Below are 25,674 nucleotides of genomic sequence, written 5' to 3'. Positions count from 1 at the left end.
TGATTAAAAACAGCAAGTAAGAAAACAACGCATACCCCCCCACCCCCCCCCCCCCCCCCCAAAAAAAAAACAACACATATTAAAGTAAGAGTTTCAGTGCGGAGTTTCAAAAGAGAATATAAAATTTAAAAAGTCAAAAGCCTTTTAGTCAAAGGTGAGTCTTTAACCTTGACTTAGAAGAACTCAGACTCTCAGCAGACCTGATATTTTCTGGTAGTTTGTTCCAGATATACGGAGCATAGAAACTGAACGCTGGTTCTCCATGTTTAGTTCTGACTTTTGGAACACAGAGCAGACCTGCACCAGATGACCTGAGTGGTCTGGATGGTTCATACTGGACTACTCACAACAAGAATGAACGGAACACACATTTAAAACTGAACTCAAAAGAACAGTCAGTATCGGGTGTGACCCCCACCAACAGCCACACAGGCAGTACAGCGTCTCCTCATGGACCTGACTAAGCATCTTAGGTTGTCTTAGGACAATATGGTGATCCTGATGAGCAGTTGTCACTCTTTGGCATCCTGGACGTGGTCGGTCATTGACAGAACCTGTTTCATGGTGCCACTGTATCAGTCTGGTGATGCTGGACGTACTACACCCAAAACGGTGAGCCACTTGCTGGGCACTAACTCCCACCTCTAGCATACCCAGGGCCCTGTTCTGTTGTTCAGTCGACAGACGTGGCATTATGACACTTAAAAATGTTTTTGTGTGGCTTTTATCATGCCTTTATATGGGGAAGACAACCAGTCCTTCATTTCAAACACTGTACTTACACAACTCCTCCTCCCATATGTTGTACTCAGTATGGACTTGATGAGAGTCCAACTCACACTGTTCAGTTACATGATGATCTTTCATGTGTGACGAGGTACACCTTGTGACTCCAATGGTCACTTAAGAACTCAAATTGGACTACTCAGGTCCTGAGCAAAATTAAGCCAAAATTTAGAGTGTTGCGTTTTCATTGCCCCTGAGTGTATGTTGCAAATAAATGTTAATTTTAGAGGACATTTAGTCTATTCTATTCTCTTCTATTCTAGTCTATTTAGTCTGTTTCAGCCGTTTCTGCATCATGTTTGTTGTAGCTATATAATATCATATGGTGTGCCAGGCGGCTGCACGAACCTCCGTTTCCCACAATGCACGTCACGACAAAATTCTAAAGATGCCTGAGTTCCCTCCCAGCTCTGTTTGTAAACAAATAGTTTGTTTCTGGTGGATGGAACTAAGAAACTGTTCACCGTAATGCAAGAGATTCAGGTGAGTAATGACAGACAGACTGACAGATTCATGATACTGAGGATATGACTGAGGATGGACAGATCTGATGAAAAACTGGTGACAAAAGTCTCCTGCAGCTTTAAAGACCTGGAACTATTTTTATAGTGACTTCCAAATGATTTTCTTCTCTATATTTAACCTTCCCTGTGTAATTCATCTGTTCTTCATTTATTGTAATATTATCCTCTGCTTTTTGTATTTTTCAGTGAAAATTCCTACATTTAATTCACTGATCGAGTAGTTGTTTATAAAATCTCAGGCTAAATTCAAAGGAATAACAGAAGTGCTCCAAACCTGTAGGGCAGTGGTTTCCAACCTTTTTTGGCTCGTGACGCCATTTTAACATCACAAATTTCTGGTGACCCCAGACATTCAAAATGGAGACTTTTTTTTTTTTTTTTTTTTGCTAAAATTAATTTTTTTGTATCATGTAATAGTTTGCTATACTATGTTGCAAATAAACGTTAATTTTTAGAGGACATTTAGTCTATGTAATATATATTATTCTGGACGGAGGCAATAAATCCAGGTGTAGATTACTGCACAAAGGGGGAATTGGATTTTCCTTGGTCAGGATATGTACAGTCAGTCCAGCTTGGATTTACAAGGAGGACAATTAATACTGAACAAACAAGAACTCAAACTATGAATTATGAAAGAGCTGCAGCATCTGAAACTGACCACAATGAACATTTGACAGATAAACAGAACCACAGTGCTGCAGTTTCAGACTCACAGTTTGTCTTTTATGGATTGAGATTGTCTCTGTCAACTCAATAGAGATTTTTTATTAGTAAGTTTTTGGGGTTTTTTTCCTTGTTTTTTTTAATCAATCACAAGAAATTTCAGGTGACCCCATTTGACCCCTAATGTGTTATAGACCGATAGAAAGAACCCGATCTTCGATAAAAAGATGACGATGGAATTTTATTAACAGTGTAAACAGTTCAGGAGTTACAGTAATTTAAATGACGGCGGATGCAGAATTGTGTCACTGGAGACACAGTCGTCTTAAAAGGGTTAAATACAGTAAAATATATAGATGTTATAACATGATAAAAGGCCATTCATGGAAATAACAGAATCCAAAATTAAAAAAACAACCTCAGGAAAAGAAATGAATGTGTGTAAAGTTTGAGTTTTAGGATCCATCCGAGTGGACACAAACACAAACACACACTTCCTCTGATTCCACTGGTGTTAAGTGTTGTTTCCTTTCACCGTGACGACGTCAGCCAAGGGGTCAAAGGTCACGCATTCTTCACCTCAGTAGAAACAAACACACAGTGGATTCAACAGAAACACAACTACACACCGACAATACCCAATAAATCTGTTTTCAGTGTTAGTGACTTTAACTACAGGCGTATTTTATCTGTCATCATGTTTCTGTTACGGCTTTTACATCATGTTACGGTTTTGTCTGTATTTTTATTTTACGTCAGGTATTTTATGTTGTTTTTGTCTTTTTTTTTTTTTTTTTTAGATTATTTTTGTTTTGTCTTTTTTTTTGTCTTGTCTGTTTTACTCCATTTTTTTCTTATACATTTCTTATTTTATTTATGGTGTTTTTGTCTCTTTTTTGTTTATTTTTTGTTTCTTTTTATTTTTTTTTGTCATATGGTTTTAGGAATTTTTATCTCTTTTTTTTTATCTCTTTTGGTTTTTAACATCAATGTGTTGCAATTTTTCTTTTGTGTCATATTCTAAATTGTTTTGTCTATTTGTCTTGTTTCTTTTTTTCATCCTTTTTTGTCTTTTTAATTCTTCTACATCTGTTTCAATTTAAGCATTATCATTTTGTCGCATTTTTACTTCGTTTTCATCTTTTATCTCAGTTTATTTTATTTTTCTGTTACATCTATGTCATGTGTTTGACATTTTACTTTTCCTGTCATTTAGCTCAAAATCAGTCTTAATGTTGGGAATAATCTAATAGTAATGAAATATTATCATATCATCTAATGAATAATAATAATTTTTTTAAAAAAGGATAATAATATAATTTAATAAAATGGGAATAATCCAAAAGAATAATCAATAATTCCATTTAAATGCATTAAAACTAAACTGATTTGTGATGATTTGATGAGTATGAAGTACAGATATTTATGTGAAAATGTAAAAAGTACTGAGATACAGATGGTGAAAATTCTACTTAACTTCAGAAACTACATCACAAACTTAACGATCACGTTTGACTGAATGATAGTGAATGACAGTGTTAAAAGCCTCCATCTTTTATGCGACTTCTCCACCATCAGATCCTCCTCAAAGCTGTTTTCTGTGTTCAAACCCGCAGCTTCTCTCTCCATGTGATGACGTTCGTTGGTTCTTAAATTCGCGGTTTCACTCGGCGCTGATTGTACAAGTGTCTGATTATCGTCCATTCACACCATGAACGTCTGCAGCTGCTCTCCAACACTGATGTGGAAGTGAAGACACATCAGTAAGAGGAGGATGTTCTCCTCTAATTATGATGTAAATGACAGGAGAAGGAGGTTTAATTATGTAGAAGATGTCTCTGATAAACAGACCATTAAACCGTATAAGCAGCAGAAATCAGTCTGAGCCTCAGAATATATGAACGCACGTCAGTGGAGGACCAGGGGGCGGAGCCAATAATAATAATGATAATAATAAGAGCCTAGTCATGTGCTGCTGTGTCCTTGGGCAAGACACTTCACCCACCTTCCCTCCAGTGTCACTCACACTGGTGTATAGTTGGATTGAAGAGTAAATATTATATAAAGAAGCGGCTACTGACACAGTACTGTGGCACCAAATATGGGTTTGTCTGTGACCACAGAGCCAATCAGAGCCCTCGTTATATCATGTCTAGTAGAGCTGAACGATATTGGAAAAAACTGACATTGTGATTTTTTTTTAACCCCGCAATAGGGATGTAACGATATGAAAATTTCATATCACGGTTATTGTGACCAAAATTATCACAGCTGGAAACATTTTTGTGTAAATTTACTTTTTTTTTTTTTACACTAAAACAAAGAGAAAAATTTGTAGTTTTCATTATTTATAGGTTATTATGATAGTATTCTACTGGTCTGACCCACTTTAGATTGAATTGACCTAAAATAATTCTAACATCCTTGATTGTTAATATCTTCAGTGTAATTTCTGCATTTCACAAATTCATTCCAGGGGCCAGATTGGACCCTTTGGTGGGCCGGTTTTGGCCCCCGGGCCGCATGTTTGACACCTGTGCTCTAAAACATAGAGAAAATTTTGGAATTGACATCATTTATATATTATTTTACTGGTCCGGCCCACTTCAGATCAAATTTAGCTGAATGTGGCCCCTGAACTACTACGAGTTTGACAGCCCTGGTTTAAGACAAATAGTCAAGCAGCGCAGACGTAAAGCAGAAACAGTGACATTTATTGTCAGATCTCCAATCGCTCTGTAATTGGAATGGCTGTGTATTTGTGAACTTTCCTCTCAGTCTCTGCTGGATTTACTCCATCAGCTCTGTAACACATTTCCCTCAAATCACCACAATGTCACTCGATTTGATTTCAATACATTTATTTACACGTCATTTATACATTTTGTATATTTTTCAAAACGGTGATACATTTCGTTGAATTCCGTATCATGATAATAAAGACGTATTTCTTGCTATTCTGCCTCTCACTCATGTTCTAACTAGGGATGTAACGATTTGAAAATTTCCTACCATGGTTATTATGACCCAAATTATTACGATTATCATTTTTATCGCGGTATTATTGAAATTGTGCTCAAAATGTTCAAAAAGTACTATACACACACTGAAATAATTTAACCAAGTTGTATTAAAAAAAAAAACAAATAAAATAATTAACACAATGTACCTTCTGTTGCAGAAACATTCAAATATTAACCCTTAGTGGTCTGAGCCTATTTTGTCCGTTTTTCAGTCCTTTTGGTTTTGCCTTTATATACTATATAAACAAATGTTTATTATACCCATGTTTGGGATCTGTTTTCAGCACAACTTCATCTGTCTCATCTGTCTATTATTTTTTCATTTTAACCTACTATAAAAACACAAAAGGACAGGAAACACACACAACAAAAATCCAATTTGAAAAATGTATATAATTTATTGCATAAATAACACACAGATGCTTAACAAACCTTTTCAAAGACTTTAAAAGTGAATATTGGTTCTAAATATTAGGTATATAAAATTAAAATTGTAATAAATTAAAACTATACTCAAATATTTGACATAAAAGCAGATCTGTACATAGGGTTTTTTCCGCTAAAAGTGCGGTAATCAAACACGGTTATGATAATTAGAATTTAAACGGTAATACTAACTGTCTTCAATTTTACCGCTGTTTATCATTAATCCAGTAATCGTTACATCCCTACCCTGCGACCTATATTGCGATATGAAAACCTCCTCAGGAGGATATAATAGCTGTGTGGTGCTGTTCCGTCCTGGCCTTGGGGTTTACCCAGACATACATAATGTGCTCTTTTTTTTCCCCTCCCAACTCCCAAGCACACACGTCAGTCCAGAACTAAAATCCAAAATGTTTATTCTTAAATAACTTAAAGAGGGTTAGGGAGGGCTCGGCTAAAACAACAAACAAAAAGTCTTCTTCAAAGTTCAAACGAAATTCCCTGATCAAAAATAGGGCTGTGCATTGGCAAGAATCTGGCGATATGATACAAATCACAATACTAGGATGACGATACAGTATATCATGATATATCATGATACTGTTAAAAAGGCAATTTTTTGTTTTTTCTTTTTTGTAAGTTGATTATTTCCTGGGAGAATTGAATTACAGCAGAAATCTGCACAGATACTAAACACATTTCTATTTGATCACAACAGGATCTAATACTATATCACAAAATGTTCCTGTGTTCAAACTGAAATTCTGTTTTACAGACATTACAGTTTCAGATCCTGTTCAAATGTTCATATTCTATTAGTTCAGAACTAATATCAGAACAGTATTTTTGTGTGATCCCAACAAAGAAACTCACATTATTTAATAAAAGAGTGTTAACTGATAATAAATCAAATATAAACAAAAAAGAAAAACAAAAATCAACTTCCACAATATCTGCATTTGAATAAATACCTAAAAATATCAATACAGTACTTTTTAATATCAATACAGTATTGTGAAATAAAATATCACAATATATTGCAGAACCAATATTTTTTTACACTCCTACACAGTACTGTGGCACCAAATATGGGTTTGTCTGTGACCACAGAGCCAATCAGCACCCTCGTTATATCATGTCTAGTAGAGCTGCACAATATTGGAAAAAACTGACATTGTTATTTTTTTTAACCCTGCAATACAGTATTTTGCGATATGAAAAACTGCTCAGGAGGATATAATAGCTGTGTGGTGCTGTTCCGTCCCGGCCTAGGGGTTTACCCAGACGTACATAATGTGCTTTTTTTTTCCCCTCCCAACTCCCAAGCACACACGTCAGTCCAGAACTAAAATCCAAAATGTTTATTCTTAAATAACTTAAAGAGGGTTAGGGAGGGCTCGGCTAAAACAACAAACAAAAAGTCTTCTTCAGAGTTCAAACGAAATTCCCTGATCAAAAACAAATGCAAGAAATAAAATACATGAAAGTAACCTAAACTCCCTCAATGAAAAACAGGAGAAAAGGTGAAAACTAAAGAGCCGCCCACTGTCTGAGTGGGTTTGTCCCTGATGTGAGGACAACAGGTCAAACAGATGGTGACCGATGATCAGAAATAAATGCAGCACAATCTGAAGAATGTGACGGCGCTGAAGCATCTGGATCTGAAGAAAAACCCAGAAACACTGAAAGAGAACTGAAAAACCCAACCGAGAAATGAGTGACGTTACAGTAGCAAAAGAAATGTGGAATTCTAACCATTAGAGCAGGGCTGTCAAAGTCATTTTAGTTCAGTTCCACATTCACCCCAGGATGAAGCCAGGTGGGCCGGACCAGTAAAAGAATAAGAGTGAAAAAAAGAAAAATGACATCAGGATAATGTTTACATCTGCAAAGTTTCCTTCAAAATCTGAATAACACGAACATCTTGAAATGTCTTAAGAAAAACAAGTGTGATTTTAACAATATTCTGCCTCAGTTTATCATTTACACACGTGCATTACAACTGACATTACAATTACAAAGACACAAAACATTGAAAAACAGGCAGAATATTGGTAAAATTCCACACACTTCTCTTAAGATATTTCAGGTTGTTCATATTTGTTCAGGTTATTCACATTTTTTGTAAAAGGATACTTTGTTAATGTAAACATTTTCATGCAGTTTTACTTTTTTACACTAAAACAAAGATGAACTCTGCAGTTGTCATTATTTATAGGTTATTATGATTATATTTTACTGGTTCTGACCCAATTGAGATGTCATTTGAACCTGAATGAAAAGGATTTTTACATCCTTGATTGTTAATATCTTCAATGTAATTTTTCTATTTCACAAATTCATCCCAGGGGCCAGACTGGACCCTCTAGCAGGCCGGATTTGGCCCCTGGGCTGCATGTTTGGCACCTGTGCTTTAGAGCAGTGGTCCCCAACCCCTGGTCCCCGGACCGGTACCAGTCGATGGATCATTTGGTACCGGGCTGCAAAGAAAAAAAATTATGGTTAATATTAAAGCCATTTTTTCCATTAGTCTTGCAGAGATTTTATTTTGAAAAACGACCGTTTCCACCCTCGCCTCACAACCGCTAGACTCTGGTGCGCCGCTTCATGAATCAGTAGAAACACAAGCTAAAGAAATGAGCCAAAAACAAAATTCACTGGAGAACTATTTCAGGAAGAAACAAGGAAACGATGAGGCTGCAGAAGGGTCACAGACTGCCTGCAAACACAAAGATGCATTTAGAAGGAAATATCAGGATTCCTGCCGAAGTTCCAGGTTCATCCCAACAGGTGACACACAAGCGTCTCCAAACTGCTCCTGCACATCCATCCATGTCTGGGACAACTGCAAACCTCTGTGCATTCTGGATTCAAGTCCAAGCAGAATATGCAGATATCAGCACAAAAGCCCTGAAAGTCCTTCTTCTGTTTCCAACCTCATATCTTTGTGTGGCTGGGTTTTCTGCGATGACAGTTACATTACTTAAGTAGTACCGTACTTTCCAGACTATAAGCCGCTACTTTTTTCTCGTTTTGAACCCTGCGGCTTATACGGCAATGCAGCTGGAGTATAGATTTATACGGGCTAACGGCCACCAGGGGGCGCTCTAGCAGGAAGCGCAAAAGTGAGACAGACAGGTGGAAGAGGTGATGAAGAGGAGAAGTTTTAAGCTGAACTTTAACAATCATTTTGCGTGTCATGCACAAACCGTCATCATGGAAAACACACAAAGAAACGCATATGATGCAGCTTTGAAGTTTAAAGGAATCGATGTGTCTGTAAAGAAGGAAATAGAGCTGCAGCACGGAAGCGCCATTGAGCAACAACGGAGGAGAGACGTAGAAGGAGTGTGACGGAGCCTTTGAGGATGTTCAACTCCGACACTGAAGAAGACGACTGCAGCGGTTTAATGAGCAGAAAATGAAGATACAGATCAATGACCTCTGGGTTTTTGAACCAGCCTGTTCCTGCCGTTTTACTGCCGTGTTACAGACACTGTTTGGAAAAAAGCAGTTAAGGTATGGACATAAATATTTAAATAATCGGTCTGTTTACTGTCTTTCTGAGTAAATATCTCATGTCACAACGTGGACACCTGCGGCTTATAGTCAGGTGCGACTTACAGGGTGGGGAAGCAAAATTTACAATGAACATTTAGTTGTTTTTTCTCAGCAGGCACTACGTCAATTGTTTTGAAACCAAACATATATTGATGTCATAATCATACCTAACACTATTATCCATACCTTTTCAGAAACTTTTGCCCATATGAGTAATCAGGAAAGCAAACGTCAAAGAGTGTGTGATTTGCTGAATGCACTCGTCACACCAAAGGAGATTTCAGAAATAGTTGGAGTGTCCATAAAGACTGTTTATAATGGAAAGAAGAGAATGACTATGAGCAAAACTATTACCAGAAAGTCTGGAAGATACTATTAAAGAAGAATGGGAGAAGTTGTCACCTGAATATTTGAGGAACACTTGCGCAAGTTTCAGGAAGCATGTGAAGGCAGTTATTGAGAAAGAAGGAGGACACATAGAATAAGAACATTTTCTATTATGTCAATTTTCTTGTGGCAAATAAATCAGCCCCATCAGCCCCAGATGGGACCGACTAGTTACATGGACACAAGTCCAAGGTTCCACTGGTTCTGAATTAGGGTGAGTTGATCTTCTACTGTAGAATCAGTGGAATTACCTGATATACAGTTGAAGTGTTTCAGATCACACGCTCTGAACTGACAAAGGGTTTTGTTATTGGAACCCCCGCACTTCTACCTGGTCTGCGGAAAATTTTCATGCATGAAATCAGTCCGTAGTACAAAAAAGGCTGGGGACCGCTGCTTTAGAGGGTAAAGTGATCCAAGGCAAGAACAACCACAAAAAATATCCACTGGGTTGTGATCATATAAAACCTGACTTTTTTACATAATAGAAGTTGAACAAGTCGATGAAAATACTGCATTTATGTTTGAAATCTTATAAATATTGAATAAATGTTGCATTATTATTGTAAGAACAGAGGATTATTCTACCATTTATTGCACATAATTGACATTATACAGGGATTTTTTTTTATTCTGATCTTGTGTTTGTGTATTTAAAATATGTAAAATGCACAGTAGAATTTGTCAGTTCGCTATCAAATAACACATTTTATGCCCATTTTATAAGAACGAGTCTTTAAACTGAATGATTCTTCAATATATCATCAACTCCAGTTTATAGAGCCTTGATTCTCTAATAGTAGACATTTATTCAGCTGATTTATTCCTGTAGTTTCCTGTTTTTATTCCAGTGTATTATGTCAGAGCAGATCCTTTCTGTTTCCTAAACTCTTCCTCTATGTTTTAAACTGTTGTCTTGACAAATTTAGGAAACATTTCACCAACAGCGTCGTCTTTTACTCTCCGCTCTGCCGCTCCAGTGAAAAGGTTTCACAAATGTTTATTCAGTTTGAGCAACTGAAGCAACAACTGAAGACACGGTGAACTTTCATCTGTAAACCAATGTGGTCAGAAGATAAGACGGTGCCAAACACTGACAGAAAAGTGTTTACCGAAATCTGTCTGAACTTCTGGATTCAGAATGAGTCAGGGGCTGAACTTCTGACTCTTTTCTTGAGTAAAACTGTCATAAAAACGTCATAAAAACTCACTGGGTCCGAAACATGGACAGAAGTATGTGGACGCTTCATGGTCTGGAGGATATTCACAATTATTTCACATCTGCCGAAAAAACCTCATAAATCATCTGTTTAAAAAAAAAAAATAATAATAATAATAATAAGTGTTCAGAGAACGTAAACCTCCGCCAAGCACCCCAAACGGTGTGCATGTGTGGATCGACTATTTCTTTTTAAATTCAACAGTTTCCAGGTTGTTCCATACAGCAGAAAAAATTGAAACTTGGAACCAGTCATGAGTATGTCCAATTAGATTCAATTCTAATCAATATTTGTTGAGTTCTAATTTTAAACGTGTGTTAAATGGGATTTTCAATGTTAAATGTAAATGTCCACAGAGTCCACATTCCACAGTGGATGTGGACAATTTTGTGCCACATACAAGATATTGTTCTAAGCTACGGGTGGATCAAATTGGAGGCTAATCGGAGTCGTTTTGAATTTTTTATGAATTTTTGAAAATTGCTCAATGATGAGAGATAGGACAATTGTAGATGTTGTGACCTTGCTGTGACCTTGAACTTTGACCTACTTGGCCCAAAATTTAATGGGTTGGTCCCAGGGCCTAGGCCTATCTGTGGGGAAGATTTGGGAAAGATGGTTGGAATAGTTTTCCCGTAAAGTTGCTAACAAACAAACAAATAAACACACAAAGCAAAGTGATCACAAAACCTCCAGACGGAGGTAAAAATGGATTAGATTTCTATCGCACTTTTCAAGGCACCCAGAGCCCTTTACATTATTGACCCACACAAAATTATAATTTCTGCTTCATCAAACCTGCACATACCCTGATTGTGTACTTTTTGTGTATTTTAGCGTACTTTTGTGTAGTTTTTGTATATTTTTTTTTATATTAATAGCGTATTATTTAGTGTGTTTTTTGTGCATGCTGGTGTGTATTAACTTTAAGGCCTTTTGGTTTGTTATTTATGTGAATGGAAGGTCTGAGATTTGACCAAAGACAATGAGAAAAATGTAAAAAAAACAAAATCCCTTATTTGGCTTCATCTAACCTGTAGATACACTGTGTATTTAGTGTGTGTTTTGTGTATTTTAGTGTACCTTTGCATAGTTTATGTACATGTTTTTGTATTTAAGTGTGTTGTTTAGTGTATTTTGTGTGCATGTTGGTATATAATTACTGAAGTGTATTGCATTCACATGAAAAAATGAAAATTGTCTCTGTTTTTCTGAATTAATGAGATAATTATCTCATAAAAACAGCCAAGGTTTTATTTTTTCCTAAACTGTTTCTCATAATTATGAGATAATTATTTCAGTAATTCAGAAAAACAGAGTCTATTTTTATTTTTTCATCGTCTGTGTGATCATAGTGTGTTTGTACAGAGGCATTTTGCATTTACATGGAAAAATAAAAATCTTCTCTGTTTTTCTGAATTAACGAGATAATTGTCGTAAAAACAGAACTGATTTTTTTTTTTATTTGTTCATAAAACCGTTTATCGTAATTATGAGATAATTATCTCGTTAATTCAGCAACAAAATAATCTATCCTCTTCCAAGTATGAGCGCTTTTGTTTGCAGTGAATGTAGGAAATTCAGTTTTCATTTTCAAAAGTGTTCCACCTCACAGAACAAAGACACTATGATCACACAGACGATGAAAAAATAAAAAAAGACTCTGTTTTGCTAAATTAATGAGATAATTATCTCATAATTACGAGAAACGGTTTTATGAAAAAATTTAAAAAAAATCAGCTTTGTTTTTATGAGATAATTATCTTGTTAATTGAGAAAAATAGAGCCCATTTTTATTTTTTCATCTGAATACAATATGCTTCCATATATAATAACTGAAAGCCCTTTTTATTATTTATTTATTTATTTATTTATTTATTTGAATGGAAGGTCTGAAATGTGACCAAAGACGACAAGAAAAATGTCATAAAAAATGACAAATTTAGCTTCATCAAACCTGCAGATACACTGTTTCTGTATTTGACATAGTTTTGTGTATTTTAGTATATTTTTGTGTATTTTAGGGTGTTTAAACATAGTATTTGTATGTCTCCAATGTAAATATCACTTGTTTGTTTTTTTTTATTCGTGTATTTAGCATATTTTAGAATTTTTTTTGTATATTCAATCATATTTTAGTGTATTTTAGTATATTTCAACATTATATTTGTACACCACCAACATAAATATCACTTGTTTGTTTATTTGTTTGTGTATTTGGCATATTTTAGAGTATTTTTGTGTTTTTAGCATATTTTTCTGTATTTTATTATATTTCAACATCTTATTTGTATGCCTCCAACCTAAATATTGCTGGTTTGTCATTAGACTTTTTAAGTGTAAGACATTTTAAGACTTAAAATGACCAGACTTTGAGGAAAATTCGAAAGGTTATAAATGGAACACTGGCTTGTAAATTACTGTGTTCAATGTAAAAATCCTTTTATTTATTTCTTATTTTTTCATTTTTATATTATTCCACAGTATTTATTATATTTCAGATTTTTAGGGGGTGTTTACCTCCTCTTCAGATGTGTAAATAACACTAACATTACATTAAGTCTGTCCTCCGTCCTCTTTGTCCGTCAGAGATCGTGCAGAAGGTTCGAAACGGTCAGAAGCCGTACTTCCGGCCGACCACGGACAACAGATGCCACTCGGAGGAGCTGACCATCCTGATGGAGTGCTGTTGGGCCGAGGACCCGGCGGAGAGGCCCGACTTCGGACACATCAAGATATACATGGCAAAGCTCAACAAGTAAGACCCACAACACCACACATTTACCGGTCGAACTCCAAGAAGACGTGACTAGATTTTGGAGGCTAGAGGTCAAAGGTCACTGGGGATGGGAAGCCTCTAAAGCAGGGGTGTCAAACTCATTATAGTTCAGGGGCCGCATCCTCCCTATATGATCTGAAGTGGGCCGGACCAGTGAGTTAACCCTTTCATGCACGAATTATGAGAACCTTAGTCAAGACTTTTTTCCGGAGTGTTTTTATTCCTCTTTAGGCATGTAAAAACAATGCAATTGCAATTTTAATATTTTATTTATGAACCTATTGTTCATGGCGTTACAAAATGTCCACCATACTTTTAACTTCTGAAGCAAAGAAATGTGTATTTAACAACATCAGAAGATGAATACTGTGGGAAGAAGATGCAATAAACATTTTTAAGGTTCCCAACCTGATGTTTTCTCACATTTTAACATATTCTAATACTAGTTGTTACTCACTTAACTGAGATATTATGCAAAAAAAAACAACAACTGTTAATTACACTCTAAGAACAATTAGCAATTGATTTGCACTAAAACGTGTTACTGCAGATCAATCAATTTAACAAGAACAGTAAAGTTTCACTGATGGTATGAACTGCAGTTGAAATACAGCCAGTGATGCATGGCGTCAATTTAGTGGACAGGATTAATTGCAAATTTCTTCCAATATAAAATAAATATCTGGAATTTTTAACACTGATATTAATCCTTAGATGTTACTTGATGCAAGCATATTTCTTATACCTTCAGGGGTGTCCTGATATAGAGGGATTTACAAGATATTCCAGGGATGTTTAGCATTTCTGACTTCCTGTCAGCCATCTTGGTTATGAGTAAAAAAAACAAAAGCACTTCCTATGACTGGCCAATAGGTGACAGTGTATGGGATCATGTACAAGCATCCCACTGTGTTGGCAACTAAAACGTCAACACCCATAAATACACAGGAAAACAGCTTTTGAATAGCTGTCCACTCTAATGACCAGTATGCATGAAAGGGTTAATAACATAATAATATATATAAATAATGCCAACTCCAAACATTTCAATGTGTTTTATAGTAAAAAAGTAAAATTACATTATGGAAACATTTACATCCATAAATTGTCCTTTTAAAAATGTGAATAACATGACCAGCCATGAAAAAACTGAAATTTATTAAGAAAAATAAGTGCAATTTTAACTCTATTTTGCCTCCTCTTATCATTTGTAAATGTGCATTACAACGTACAAATCACAATGGATCTGCAAATTTACAAAATATTTTAGTAACTGGCAGAATATTAGTAAAATTGCACTTACTTCTCTTAGCACATTTCTAGTTTTTCATATTTTTTGTGACAGGCTAGTTTGTAAATTTACACATTTTCATGGAATTTCACTGTTTTAAACTAAAACAAAGGAAAAATTAGGAATTGTCATTATTTGTAGGTTTGTCTGGTAGTATTTTACTGATCTGACCCACTTGAGACTAAAGTAGGGCTTTTTATGGCCCCTAAAGTAAAACGATTGACTGTTAATATCTTCAGTGAAATTTTTACATTTCACAAATTCATTCCAGGGGCTGGATTGGACCCTTTGGTGGGCCAGTTTTGGCCCCCAGGCCGTATGTTTGACACCTGTGCTCTAAGGTCTGGTTGAATTTGACTGTAAAGACGACACTAGGACCATTTACAACAGTTACAACACAGAGTTAAATACCAACATATGCAAACATTTCACCACAGCATCCAATTAAACTGCGCCAATGGAGCGTCTCTGATTGGCTGCTGAACAAAGGAGGCGGGGCTAACAGTGATGCCACATCCTCTGTCATAGGCGCTAACATTAAACTTGTCTGGGTTCTATTGATGCCATTAATATTAGCGTCATTTCACTGAGTCGACCTGCTTTCCTATTGTTTATGAATAATCTCCATGACGACCACCTCTTGCCAGTGGAAAAAATTTTTAATCGAAAAACGAGTTTATGTGAAATTGTCGTTTTTCCATTAGGTTGATTTTTATGCACAAGTTATATTCACGCAATTTGAAGAACAATGGAAAAGAAACTGGTGTCACATCATGTCACAGTATCTTTGATTAAACACAGATTCAAACATACAAATTTATAAGAAAACCTTTAATGTAACAGAACAGGTGTCATAATAACCCCCCCCCCCCCCCCCCCATCTGATCAGAACCTCCACCAAGGAACGGAGAAGGTTATGTTTTCATCAGGGTTTGTTTGTTTGTCTGTTAGCAAGATAGCTCAAAAAGTTATGGACAGATTTGGATGACATTTTCAGGAAATGTTGATACTGACACAGGAACAAATGATTAAATTTTGGTGATTGGGGGATGGGGGGGGGGGATTTAGATAAAATTTTCAGGAAATGATACTGGCACAAGGAACAAATGATAAAATTTTGTTGATGATGGGGGGGGGTTGATGACATTTTCAGGAAATGTTGATGCTGGCACAAGGAATACATGATTAAATTTTGTTGGTAATGAGGGGAGGGGTCTTATCTGCCTCGGCGGAGGTCCGAGTGCTTTTCTAGTTAGTGTATATTTTGTCTGTTTTTTTCCCTGTTGGGTTCAGCCTGTCCTTTCAGTGACTCTTCTTTTTCTTTTGTGGTGTAGTTGTGCAGAAGCTGCAGCAGACAGTTCAGTCTGCTGTATGGGTTTCTAACACTGGGCCTGTCTGTACTACAGTTGGATGTTTTTGCAGGCTGGTTGGCACAGTCGTCCAACCCGGAGGTGGTTCATTCTAGTTTACACTTCCATCCTTGACGTCTCTTTGAAACTCTAATAATGAATTGGACAAATTGAAATCCACAGAGTCTGTTCGGCGTGTGCGCTGCCAAATTCAACAAGTACTCAATGTGTTGAAAATAGGATTTTCTGAGTAAGTTGATAAGTTTAAGATATTCCAAAGGGGAAACAGGAAAGGAATCATGTTCTGGAAATCACCAAGACAATTTTAGATAAAAGGCTGTTTGTAATTCCTGACAGGAAGTGCTCTTTGCTGCCTTTCCATCACTGTATGTGTGTGTGTGTGTGTGTGTGTGTGTGTGTGTGTGTAAGAGTGTGTGTGTCCATGTTTCGGGTATTGTTTTCAATGATCCCATGAATCATTCATATGCATATTTTGGTTTGGAGTTTTTTTGTGGACGCAGGAAGGGAGGCGCGAATGTTTCCCCCCCCGAGCAGAGCAGCTCTGTCAGAAACAGTAACTGTATGAAAGCATCCCTGCTGATACGTGGTGACACCGAAACACACACACACACACACACACACACATAAAACACATACACATAAAACACATACACACACACATACACAAAAAGCATTAAACATACTCACACACACAAGGATACACAGCTCATCCATGGGTTTGGATGTGAACTGGTGTCCTGTTTCCAGATGTGATATTGTGAATAAAAACAGGACACAGACCTCACACACACACACACACACACACACACATATTCCACTTTAACCCTTTGAAGACAGTCGTGTCTCCGGTGCCTCCACTGTCGTTCAAATTACTGTAACTCTTATTGACAAAGTCCAAATGCCATCTGAAAGCTGAGGTTCAGAGCTTTGTATTTATATAGAACACATTAGGGTGGAGGTCTGCATCGACTGAGGGGGTGGCATGGAAGTGGGCGGAGCATAGAGCAGCAGAGTGCAGTCAGTGAGAGCGACATGGAAGGTTTTAGCGGTGTTTTAGTGGTGACTTGTCATAAATAATTGTATGTAATAGTGATAGTGCTGTTTTGGAGTGCCCTTAGATGTTCGACAGGCTCAGTCTGTGCCTGGATTTAAATCACATCTAAAAACACACTTTTTCTCATTGGCTTTTAATCAATGACTGAGATGTTTCTTTTTTTTTTTTTTTTTTTTTTTTTCTTATGTTTTTATCAGATTTTTATTCGTCTTTGTTTTTTTGATGGTTGTATTTTGTTGTTCGTAGCCCGGTGTGCACCCTGTGTTATCACTGTATTTACTTCTTTACTTCCTTGTTTTATGATTCGTGTACAGCACTTTGGCCAGCTGTAAAGTTCTTAAAGTGCTTTATAGATAAAGTTGATATGGTATGTTATGGTAAATGATAGGCCTGTAACAGTACACATACCGAACCAAACCGTTTCGGTACACACCTGTTCAGTTCGGCACATAGCTGTACTGAAACGGCACAGCATGTGGAGAAAAAGAAAAAGGAACGAAAGACGTTTTTTAATGCAGAACTTTAAAGCCGAGCAAGTTCCACACAGACATATTGAAGGAGCGCACATTGACCCGAAATATGAAATATCAGCTGATATAAGGTTAAAAAAACAATAAATATGATGTGAACCTGGAAGGAAGAGAGCGAAGACCCTCCACCATCAGTCCAGTCCAGTTTGGGATCACTATGGGTTCAGGTGAAAGACAACAACGAGGAAAGAGACGCTGATAAGATGGAGGTTATTTGGCCCCTAGGAACTACGGTAGTTCTGAAACACTTACACCTGCTCTCTCTCTCTCTCTCTCTCTCTCTCTCTCTCTCTCTCTCTCTCTCTCTCTCTCTCTCTCTCTCTCTCTCTCACACACACACACACACACATGCTGTATAACAGAGGAATACGCCAGCGTTAGTTATGTTAGTGATGGACCACCACCCCCCCCCCCCCCCCCCCCCCCCGGGGTTTTTGACAAATTGTACCCTGCACAGACACACAAACACACACAGTGGCCTGAACAGTTTGTTCTCTGTCCTAAAATAAATCATTTGGTTAATTTTCTCGTCAAAGTTTCTCTTCAGTTTGTTTAAACAGAATACCAGTTTGTCCTCTTGTTAATGTTGCACTTCAGGTGGAATTGTTTTGTTCTTTTTCTGCAGAACGTGAACTGACAGAACTGTGATTTGATTTTTGTTCGTCGTTCAAAACTACCTGTCAGGGAAAAGTGCAATAGTAGTGTTTACAATACATTTAGTAATATTAATGATTTATTTTATTTTCTATTTGATTTATAGCAGCAGAATTATATTATTCCTGTTTCTCTATATTCCATTGTCTCCAAAAATTTGGGGAAAAATGTTCAAAAATTCATAAATGCAGTAAAGACATTTTGAGGGGTTTTCTTTCTTCCCGTACCGAACCGAGAAAAACCGAACCGCGGCTTTGAAAACTGAAAACGTACTGAACCGAAATCTTTGTGTACCGTTACAGGCCTAGTAAATGCCTCCCAGTGACTGGTGCTGGTGTAAAAACAGGTGTTTTGGAGGTAAATGTGTAAAGGCCTGTGTGTGTTTGTGCTGTCGCTGGGACCTCTCCTGTGTTGGCTGTGTGATGCTGCTGCTGCTGCTGCTGATGTATGGTTTTCCATTTGGACGGCAGAGCTCAGTGTGATTGATAACCTCTGGAGCACTCAAGGATGCTCTGACAGCTGTAGACAAGCCCCTCCCCTTGGACATGACCCCCCCCCCCCCCCCAGCCCGGCCTGTCCTGCGTGTTAATGCACTGTTTGCCAGTTATTTTCATTAGGTAAATGTATGTTGTTGACATGACGTGATGGATGGGCTGTTATTTCTGGTATGAGTCGGAGCTTTGGGCTTGAAGGGCGCAGTAACAAGAAGGGTGTTGAGCGGTCAACGGGTGGGTTGAACCCGCACACGGAGCCCACACCGGCCTCGCCACGAATACCTGACCTCTCACCGAGCTAATCAAGTGTCTGACTGTTTACCCTCACTAAATATTCCCCCAGGCCAGGCAGTGAACCCTGTGTGTGCATGCAAATACACTATGTGGACAAAAGTATGTGGACACGTTGAGTTCAGGGGTTTGTTTTCTAACAGGGGTCTGGCATACAAAACAATACAGACTAATGTCACAGTATAGTTTTATATTATGGGATAGATATCAGTGCATTGGTTAGTTTGGGTTAAATTGTTATCGTTGCTTCCAAAATGCCTCAGAGATGGATTGGACTGAATTTCTCTCAAAATTGATTTTGTTTTTGTTTTGTTTTTATCCATGACTATAAATTACCTTACCATACCTCACCATACCTTTTCTTTTCTTTTTTTTTTTTTTTTAACCTTTCCTTACCTTGACATACCTTACCTTAGCTTACCTCAGTTTATCTTTTTACCTTACTTACCATACCTTACCTGATCTTATCTTTTTACCTCACCTTACCCCACCTTATTTTTTTTTTTACCTTACCTTACCTTAACATACCTTACCTTAGCTTACCTTACCTTATCTTTTTTACCTTACCTTACGTTACATTACTTTACCTTACCTTACCATAGCTTACCTTATCTTTTTACCTTACCTTACCTTACATTACCATACCTTACCTTATCTTATCTTTTTACCTTACCCTACCCTACCTTACCTTATCTTTTTACCTTACCTTATCATATCTTATCTTTTTACCTTACTTTACACTACCGTACCTTACCTTACCTTACTTTACCTATCTTTTTACCTTACCTTACCATACCATACCTTACCTTACTATACCATATCTTACCTTATCTTATTTTATCTTTTTACCTTAATTACCTTACCTTACCATACCCTACCTTACCTTATCTTTTTACCATACCTTGCCTTACCTTACCATACCTTACCTTACCTTACCTTACCTATCTTTTACCTTACCTTACCTTACCATATCCTACCTTACCTTATCTTTTACCATACCTTGCCTTACCTTACCTTACCTTACCTTACCTTACCTTACCTTACCATACCATACCTTACCTTACCTTACTTTACCTATCTTTTTAGCTTACTTTACCCGACCCTACCTTACCTTATCTTTTTACCATACCTTACCTTACCTTACCTTACCTTATCTCATAAATCACTATTAGGTGGATGCTGGATTGGCTGTGATCCCAGATTAAACCACTTTTGGTGGGTACTAACCTGTTTACTTTGGGACTGAAGCCCTCTGGAGGTTTGGACCCACTGGTTTAACACCGCAGGTTCTTGTCAGAGTCATTGCGCTGTGGGTAACACTGCACATACACCGATCCTTCAAGTTTCCTTCTATTGTATGTTTTATTGTTGTCAAACTTAAACGCTGTACCTGACAAATGTCCCCTCGGGGACGCTAACGTTCATTTGGTTACTTTTACTTCCGCTTGTAAAAAATCTGTGGATAAACAGAGTTCATTTGTAGAGTTGAACCGTTGGACACCAGATGTTTCCTGCTTTTAGAAAAGTCACTTTTCAGTCTCTGAGCAGCAACGACTTCAAGGAATCAGTCAGAAGGAAGAAGAAAGGGAGATGAACATGAATGTGTGTTTATGTCGCTGTTATACTGGTGTTTATTCTCACACATTTACATTAATATTCCAATATCAACATTTATATAAACTCTATCTGAGTTCAGTTAGGAGATTATTCTGAATGTAGAGGATTACCTGATTGAAATGTACAATATGAAGATATTGTTCAGGTTTAAATCATAAACAGAGTAAACACAATTAACGGAGTAAACAGTGTAAATGAAGTAAACAGTGTAAATGAAGAAAACTGTGTAAATGGAGTAAACCGAATAAATGAAGTAAACAGAGTAAACAGTATAAACAGAGTAAACAGTGTAAATGGAGTAAACAGAGTAAATGAAGTCAACAGAGTAAACAGTTTAAACAGTGTGAATGAAACAGAGTAAGGAGTGTAAATAGAGTAAACAGTGTAAACGAAGTAAACAGTAAACTATAAACAGTGTAAACAGTTAAATTGTATGGACAGAGTAAACTGTAAACAGAGTAAACTATAAGCAGTGTAAACTGTAAACAGTGTAAACAGAGTAAACCATTTAAACAGAGTAAATGAAGTAAACAGTGTAAACGGAGTAAACAAAGTAAACATGGTAAACAGTATAAATAGTGTAAATGAAACAAACAGAGTAAACAGTGTAAAAGGAGTAAACAGTGTAAACAAAGTGAACAGAGTAAACTATAAACAGTGTAAACAGTTAAATTGTGTAAACAGGGTAAACTGCAAACAGAATAAACTATAAACAGTGTGAACAGTAAACCATGTAAACAGAGTAAACAGCCTAAACAGAGTAAATTGGGTAAACAGAGTAAAATATAAACAGTGTAAACTGTAAACAGTCTAAACAGTAAACCGTGTAAACAGAGTAAACAGCCTAAACAGGTAAATTGTGTAAACAGAGTAAACTGTAAACAGAGTAAACTGTGAACAGAGTAAACAGTGTGTACAGAGTAAACAGTAGAAACAGTGTAAACAGTAGAAACAGTGTAAACAGTGGATATGTTGTGTGATTGTGCTTGTGTTTTCTGCTTTAAACTTAAACACGTGTGTGTGTGTGTGTGTGTGTGTAGGTGTGTGTGTGTGTGTGTGTGTGTGTGTGTGTGTGTATGCGTGTGTGTGTGTGTGTGTGTGTGTGTGTGTAGGATCTGTGACCCAGTAGAATCGTGGCGTGAATCCAGGCATTGATGCTTTTTAACCGCCACGCCGGTGTAGATGACTCACCTTCGCTCTGTCGGAGTAAATGCGTGTACATGGTGTGTGTGTGTGTTTGTGTGTGTGTGTGTGTGTGTGTGTGTGTGTGAGGGTGTGTGTGTGTGGAGATCTCCAGAGACACACATTATACAATACAGGGATTATATAATTACAGAATCTGTGGAAATGCTACGACGGCAGCAGAAGGGATGAAAATAGAGCTGTTACTGAAGGTTTGGTTTGTTTTTACTCCACCACCAGGACGACACTCAAACACACTGGGATGGTTTTCACACTGGTTACCCAAGTGTTAACTTTATGGAGGACTTTATATGTGATATTATTGTTCAGAGGCTGCCTTTGAGGTTGATGCAGTAGATTCACCCACAGGTGGATTCTGTTCATGTAGACACTGAACAGTTGAGTTCAAATGAGAGAAAATAAGCCACATCCAACCTGTAAAACCCACCATCACTACAGACATACGAACTCCAGAAGAAATCCAATAATAAACTGAAATGTTGGACTGAAATGATTATATTTCCTAAGTGCATGTAAACGCATCAGATGTGATTCTTACAATTATCTGATGAGTAACAGTGATTGGATTTTAATGGTCATGAAAACCGGCTCAGTGATACTAACACTGGTTTTATATCAAACCTCATGGAGTCGTATTCTATTATCACTGAAGTACGACTCAGTGAAAAAGATGAAGATTTTCAAATGGAAGTGGCAGATTAGATTAGATTAGATTAGATTAGATTAGATTAGATTAGATTAGATTAGATTAGATTAGATTAGATAGAACTTTACTGATCCTTTGGGCAGAACCCTCAGAAAATGGAGGTTCCAATAACAGCACAAACACCAAATATATACAGCAGAAAAAAAAACACAAGAAAACAGCAAAACAAAAACTATGAAAGCAGTAGTGGAAAACTGCAGTTGTAGATTAGAAAGTACGAGAAACAAGTGGCAAACTAGTAATAATAATAATAATAATAATAATAATAATAATAATAATAATAATAATAATAATGAGTAGCTTATTATGTTATAATATAATAATACAATACTATAGTATGTACAAATACACACACACACACACACACACAGTGGATATAAAAAGTCTACACACCTCTGTTCAAATGCCAGGTGTTTGTGATGTAAAATAATGAGCCCAAGATAAATCATTTCAAAACTTTTTCCACCATTAATGAGACCTAAAAACCTGTATGAGTCAGTAGAAAAACAAACTCAAATCTTTTAAGGGGAAAAATAAAAAATTAAAAACTTACAATAGCCTAGTTGCATAAATATGTACACCCTTAAACTAATACTTTGTTGCATCATCTTTGGCTTTTATTACTTTTATCCTGTGATTCTATCTATCTATCTATCTATCTATCTATCTATCTATCTATCTATCTATCTATCTATCTATCTATCTATCTATCTATCTATCTATCTATCTATCTATCTATCTATCTATCTATCTATCTAGGGAGAGAGAGTGTGATAACAGTAATAGTAGTCATAACGATATACAAGTAACAGTAGTATGGAAGTAATGATAATAAGCAGAGGTGAGAGAATTAAATTACCAACAGCAAGAAAACAAACATTCCACATTAAAGTAAACAATAAACAACCACAGTAAACAGCATCACACCACAGAATTGCATAAATGTCATATTTACTTATAAATGCAGTTTCTTACATATTTGTCAAATTTTCTTTTATCTTTTCATTTATTTCTTTTAACTTTTTTCAACAGTATTGACAGTATGTGTTTATGTCTTTATCACTTTAATATTGTGTGGGTTTTTTTAACTCCAGTGCTCGTCTTCTGTCCTTGTTTGTGGCTCAGTGTCTCTAATTGTGTTGTGGTGTGTGTTGTTCTTCAGGGAGGGCAGCACCAGTATCCTCAACAACCTTCTGTCCAGGATGGAACAGTACGCCAACAACCTGGAGAACCTGGTGCAGGAGCGGACTCAGGCGTATCTGGAGGAGAAACGGAAAGCTGAGAACCTCCTCTACCAAATCCTGCCACAGTAAGAAGAACAGGACTGTCCTACTCTGAAAACAAACCAGTGAACGCACCTCAGACTGTGTCCCTGTGCATTAGTCAAACCCCAGAACCCTCCGAACACCACAGTTTATAAACTGATACAGGTCTGTTAGTGTGAGCCCATAGTCCAGGGGTGTCCACTCCTGGTCCTCCACATCTACTGTCCTGCATGTTTTAGACGTGTCCATCTTCCAACTCACCTGATTCAGACGATAAGCCTGTCATCAAACTCTGCAGAAGACTGATACTGACAGTCAGGTGGACTGGAAGAGGAAACATCTAAAACATACAAGACAGTAGATCTGGAGGACCAGGAGTGGACCCCCCTGGACTAAAACATGCAGGACAGTAGATGTGGAGGACCAGGAGTGGACCCCCCTGGACTAAAACATGCAGGACAGTAGATCTGGAGGACCAGGAGTGGACCCCCCTGGACTAAAACATACAGGACAGTAGATGTGGAGGACCAGGAGTGGACCCCCCTGGACTAAAACATACAGGACAGTAGATGTGGAGGACCAGGAGTGGACCCCCCTGGACTAAAACATACCGGACAGTAGATGTGGAGGACCAGGAGTGGACCCCCCTGGACTAAAACATGCAGGACAGTAGATGTGGAGGACCAGGAGTGGACCCCCCTGGACTAAAACATACAGGACAGTAGATGTGGAGGACCAGGAGTGGACCCCCCTGGACTAAAACATGCAGGACAGTAGATGTGGAGGACCAGGAGTGGACCCCCCTGGACTAAAACATACAGGACAGTAGATGTGGAGGACCAGGAGTGGACCCCCCTGGACTAAAACATGCAGGACAGTAGATGTGGAGGACCAGGAGTGGACCCCCCTGGACTAAAACATGCAGGACAGTAGATGTGGAGGACCAGGAGTGGACCCCCCTGGACTAAAACATGCAGGACAGTAGATGTGGAGGACCAGGAGTGGACCCCCCTGGACTAAAACATACAGGACAGTAGATGTGGAGGACCAGGAGTGGACCCCCCTGGACTAAAACATGCAGGACAGTAGATGTGGAGGACCAGGAGTGGACCCCCCTGGACTAAAACATACAGGACAGTAGATGTGGAGGACCAGGAGTGGACCCCCCTGGACTAAAACATGCAGGACAGTAGATGTGGAGGACCAGGAGTGGACATAGAAGATGAAAGAGGACAGACGGACACATTAGAACGATATAAAAGAAGGACAGACAGAAGGACAGATATGATAGAAGGAGTAAGAGCAGAACAGAAAAGGCCTGAACATCTGCCCTTTGTCAAAGACACACACACAGACAGACAAACGGGATTCAAACAGACAGGTAGAAGGGCAGACAGAAGGACAGAATACAGACAGACAGGTAGTTTCTGACACCAAGCCCTTCTCCTGTTCATGTGAGTTCAGTGTTTTCACCTTCGGTTTATTTTCCAATTAACAGAAAATAAGAATAAACAGTGACACATGAACCTGACGGCCGCGGAGAAGAGTTAAAAAAAAAAAAAAAAACTGTTGGTGAAAGCTGACGACAAAATCAACACAGAATTCAGCTTTTTCTGTTTTCATGTGTTTCATCAACTTGAGCCATAAACAAAAATACCAAATACTCAACAACTGTCAGAATTTAACCCTTTAAATGACAGGTTTCTAATGTCAACATACTATAGTTTTATGCAAAAAGCACAAAAAACTACATAAAAATGTCATTAGTTTTTCATTTTTAAAAAAATCATCTTGGTGTAAGTCTATGATATGTCTAATAATTCCAAT

General features: G+C 37.5%; 1 protein-coding gene across 1 annotated transcript in view; it reads left to right on the top strand.

Moving 5' to 3' along the window:
* LOC115430035 (atrial natriuretic peptide receptor 2) overlaps positions 1-25,674 on the top strand; it is a 46,527-nt gene that overhangs the window by 6,389 nt on the left and 14,464 nt on the right. The window contains exons 3-4 of the mRNA XM_030149906.1: positions 13,183-13,351; positions 23,745-23,891. Of these exons, the coding sequence (XP_030005766.1) occupies positions 13,183-13,351; positions 23,745-23,891 (316 nt within the window). The remainder of the gene's footprint in view (positions 1-13,182; positions 13,352-23,744; positions 23,892-25,674) is intronic.

Source organism: Sphaeramia orbicularis, chromosome 12 (genome assembly GCF_902148855.1).
Source record: "Sphaeramia orbicularis chromosome 12, fSphaOr1.1, whole genome shotgun sequence".
Lineage (NCBI taxonomy): Eukaryota > Metazoa > Chordata > Actinopteri > Kurtiformes > Apogonidae > Sphaeramia > Sphaeramia orbicularis.
Note: the sequence above shows the minus strand (reverse complement) of the source record. Positions and strands in the feature narration are given on the sequence as shown.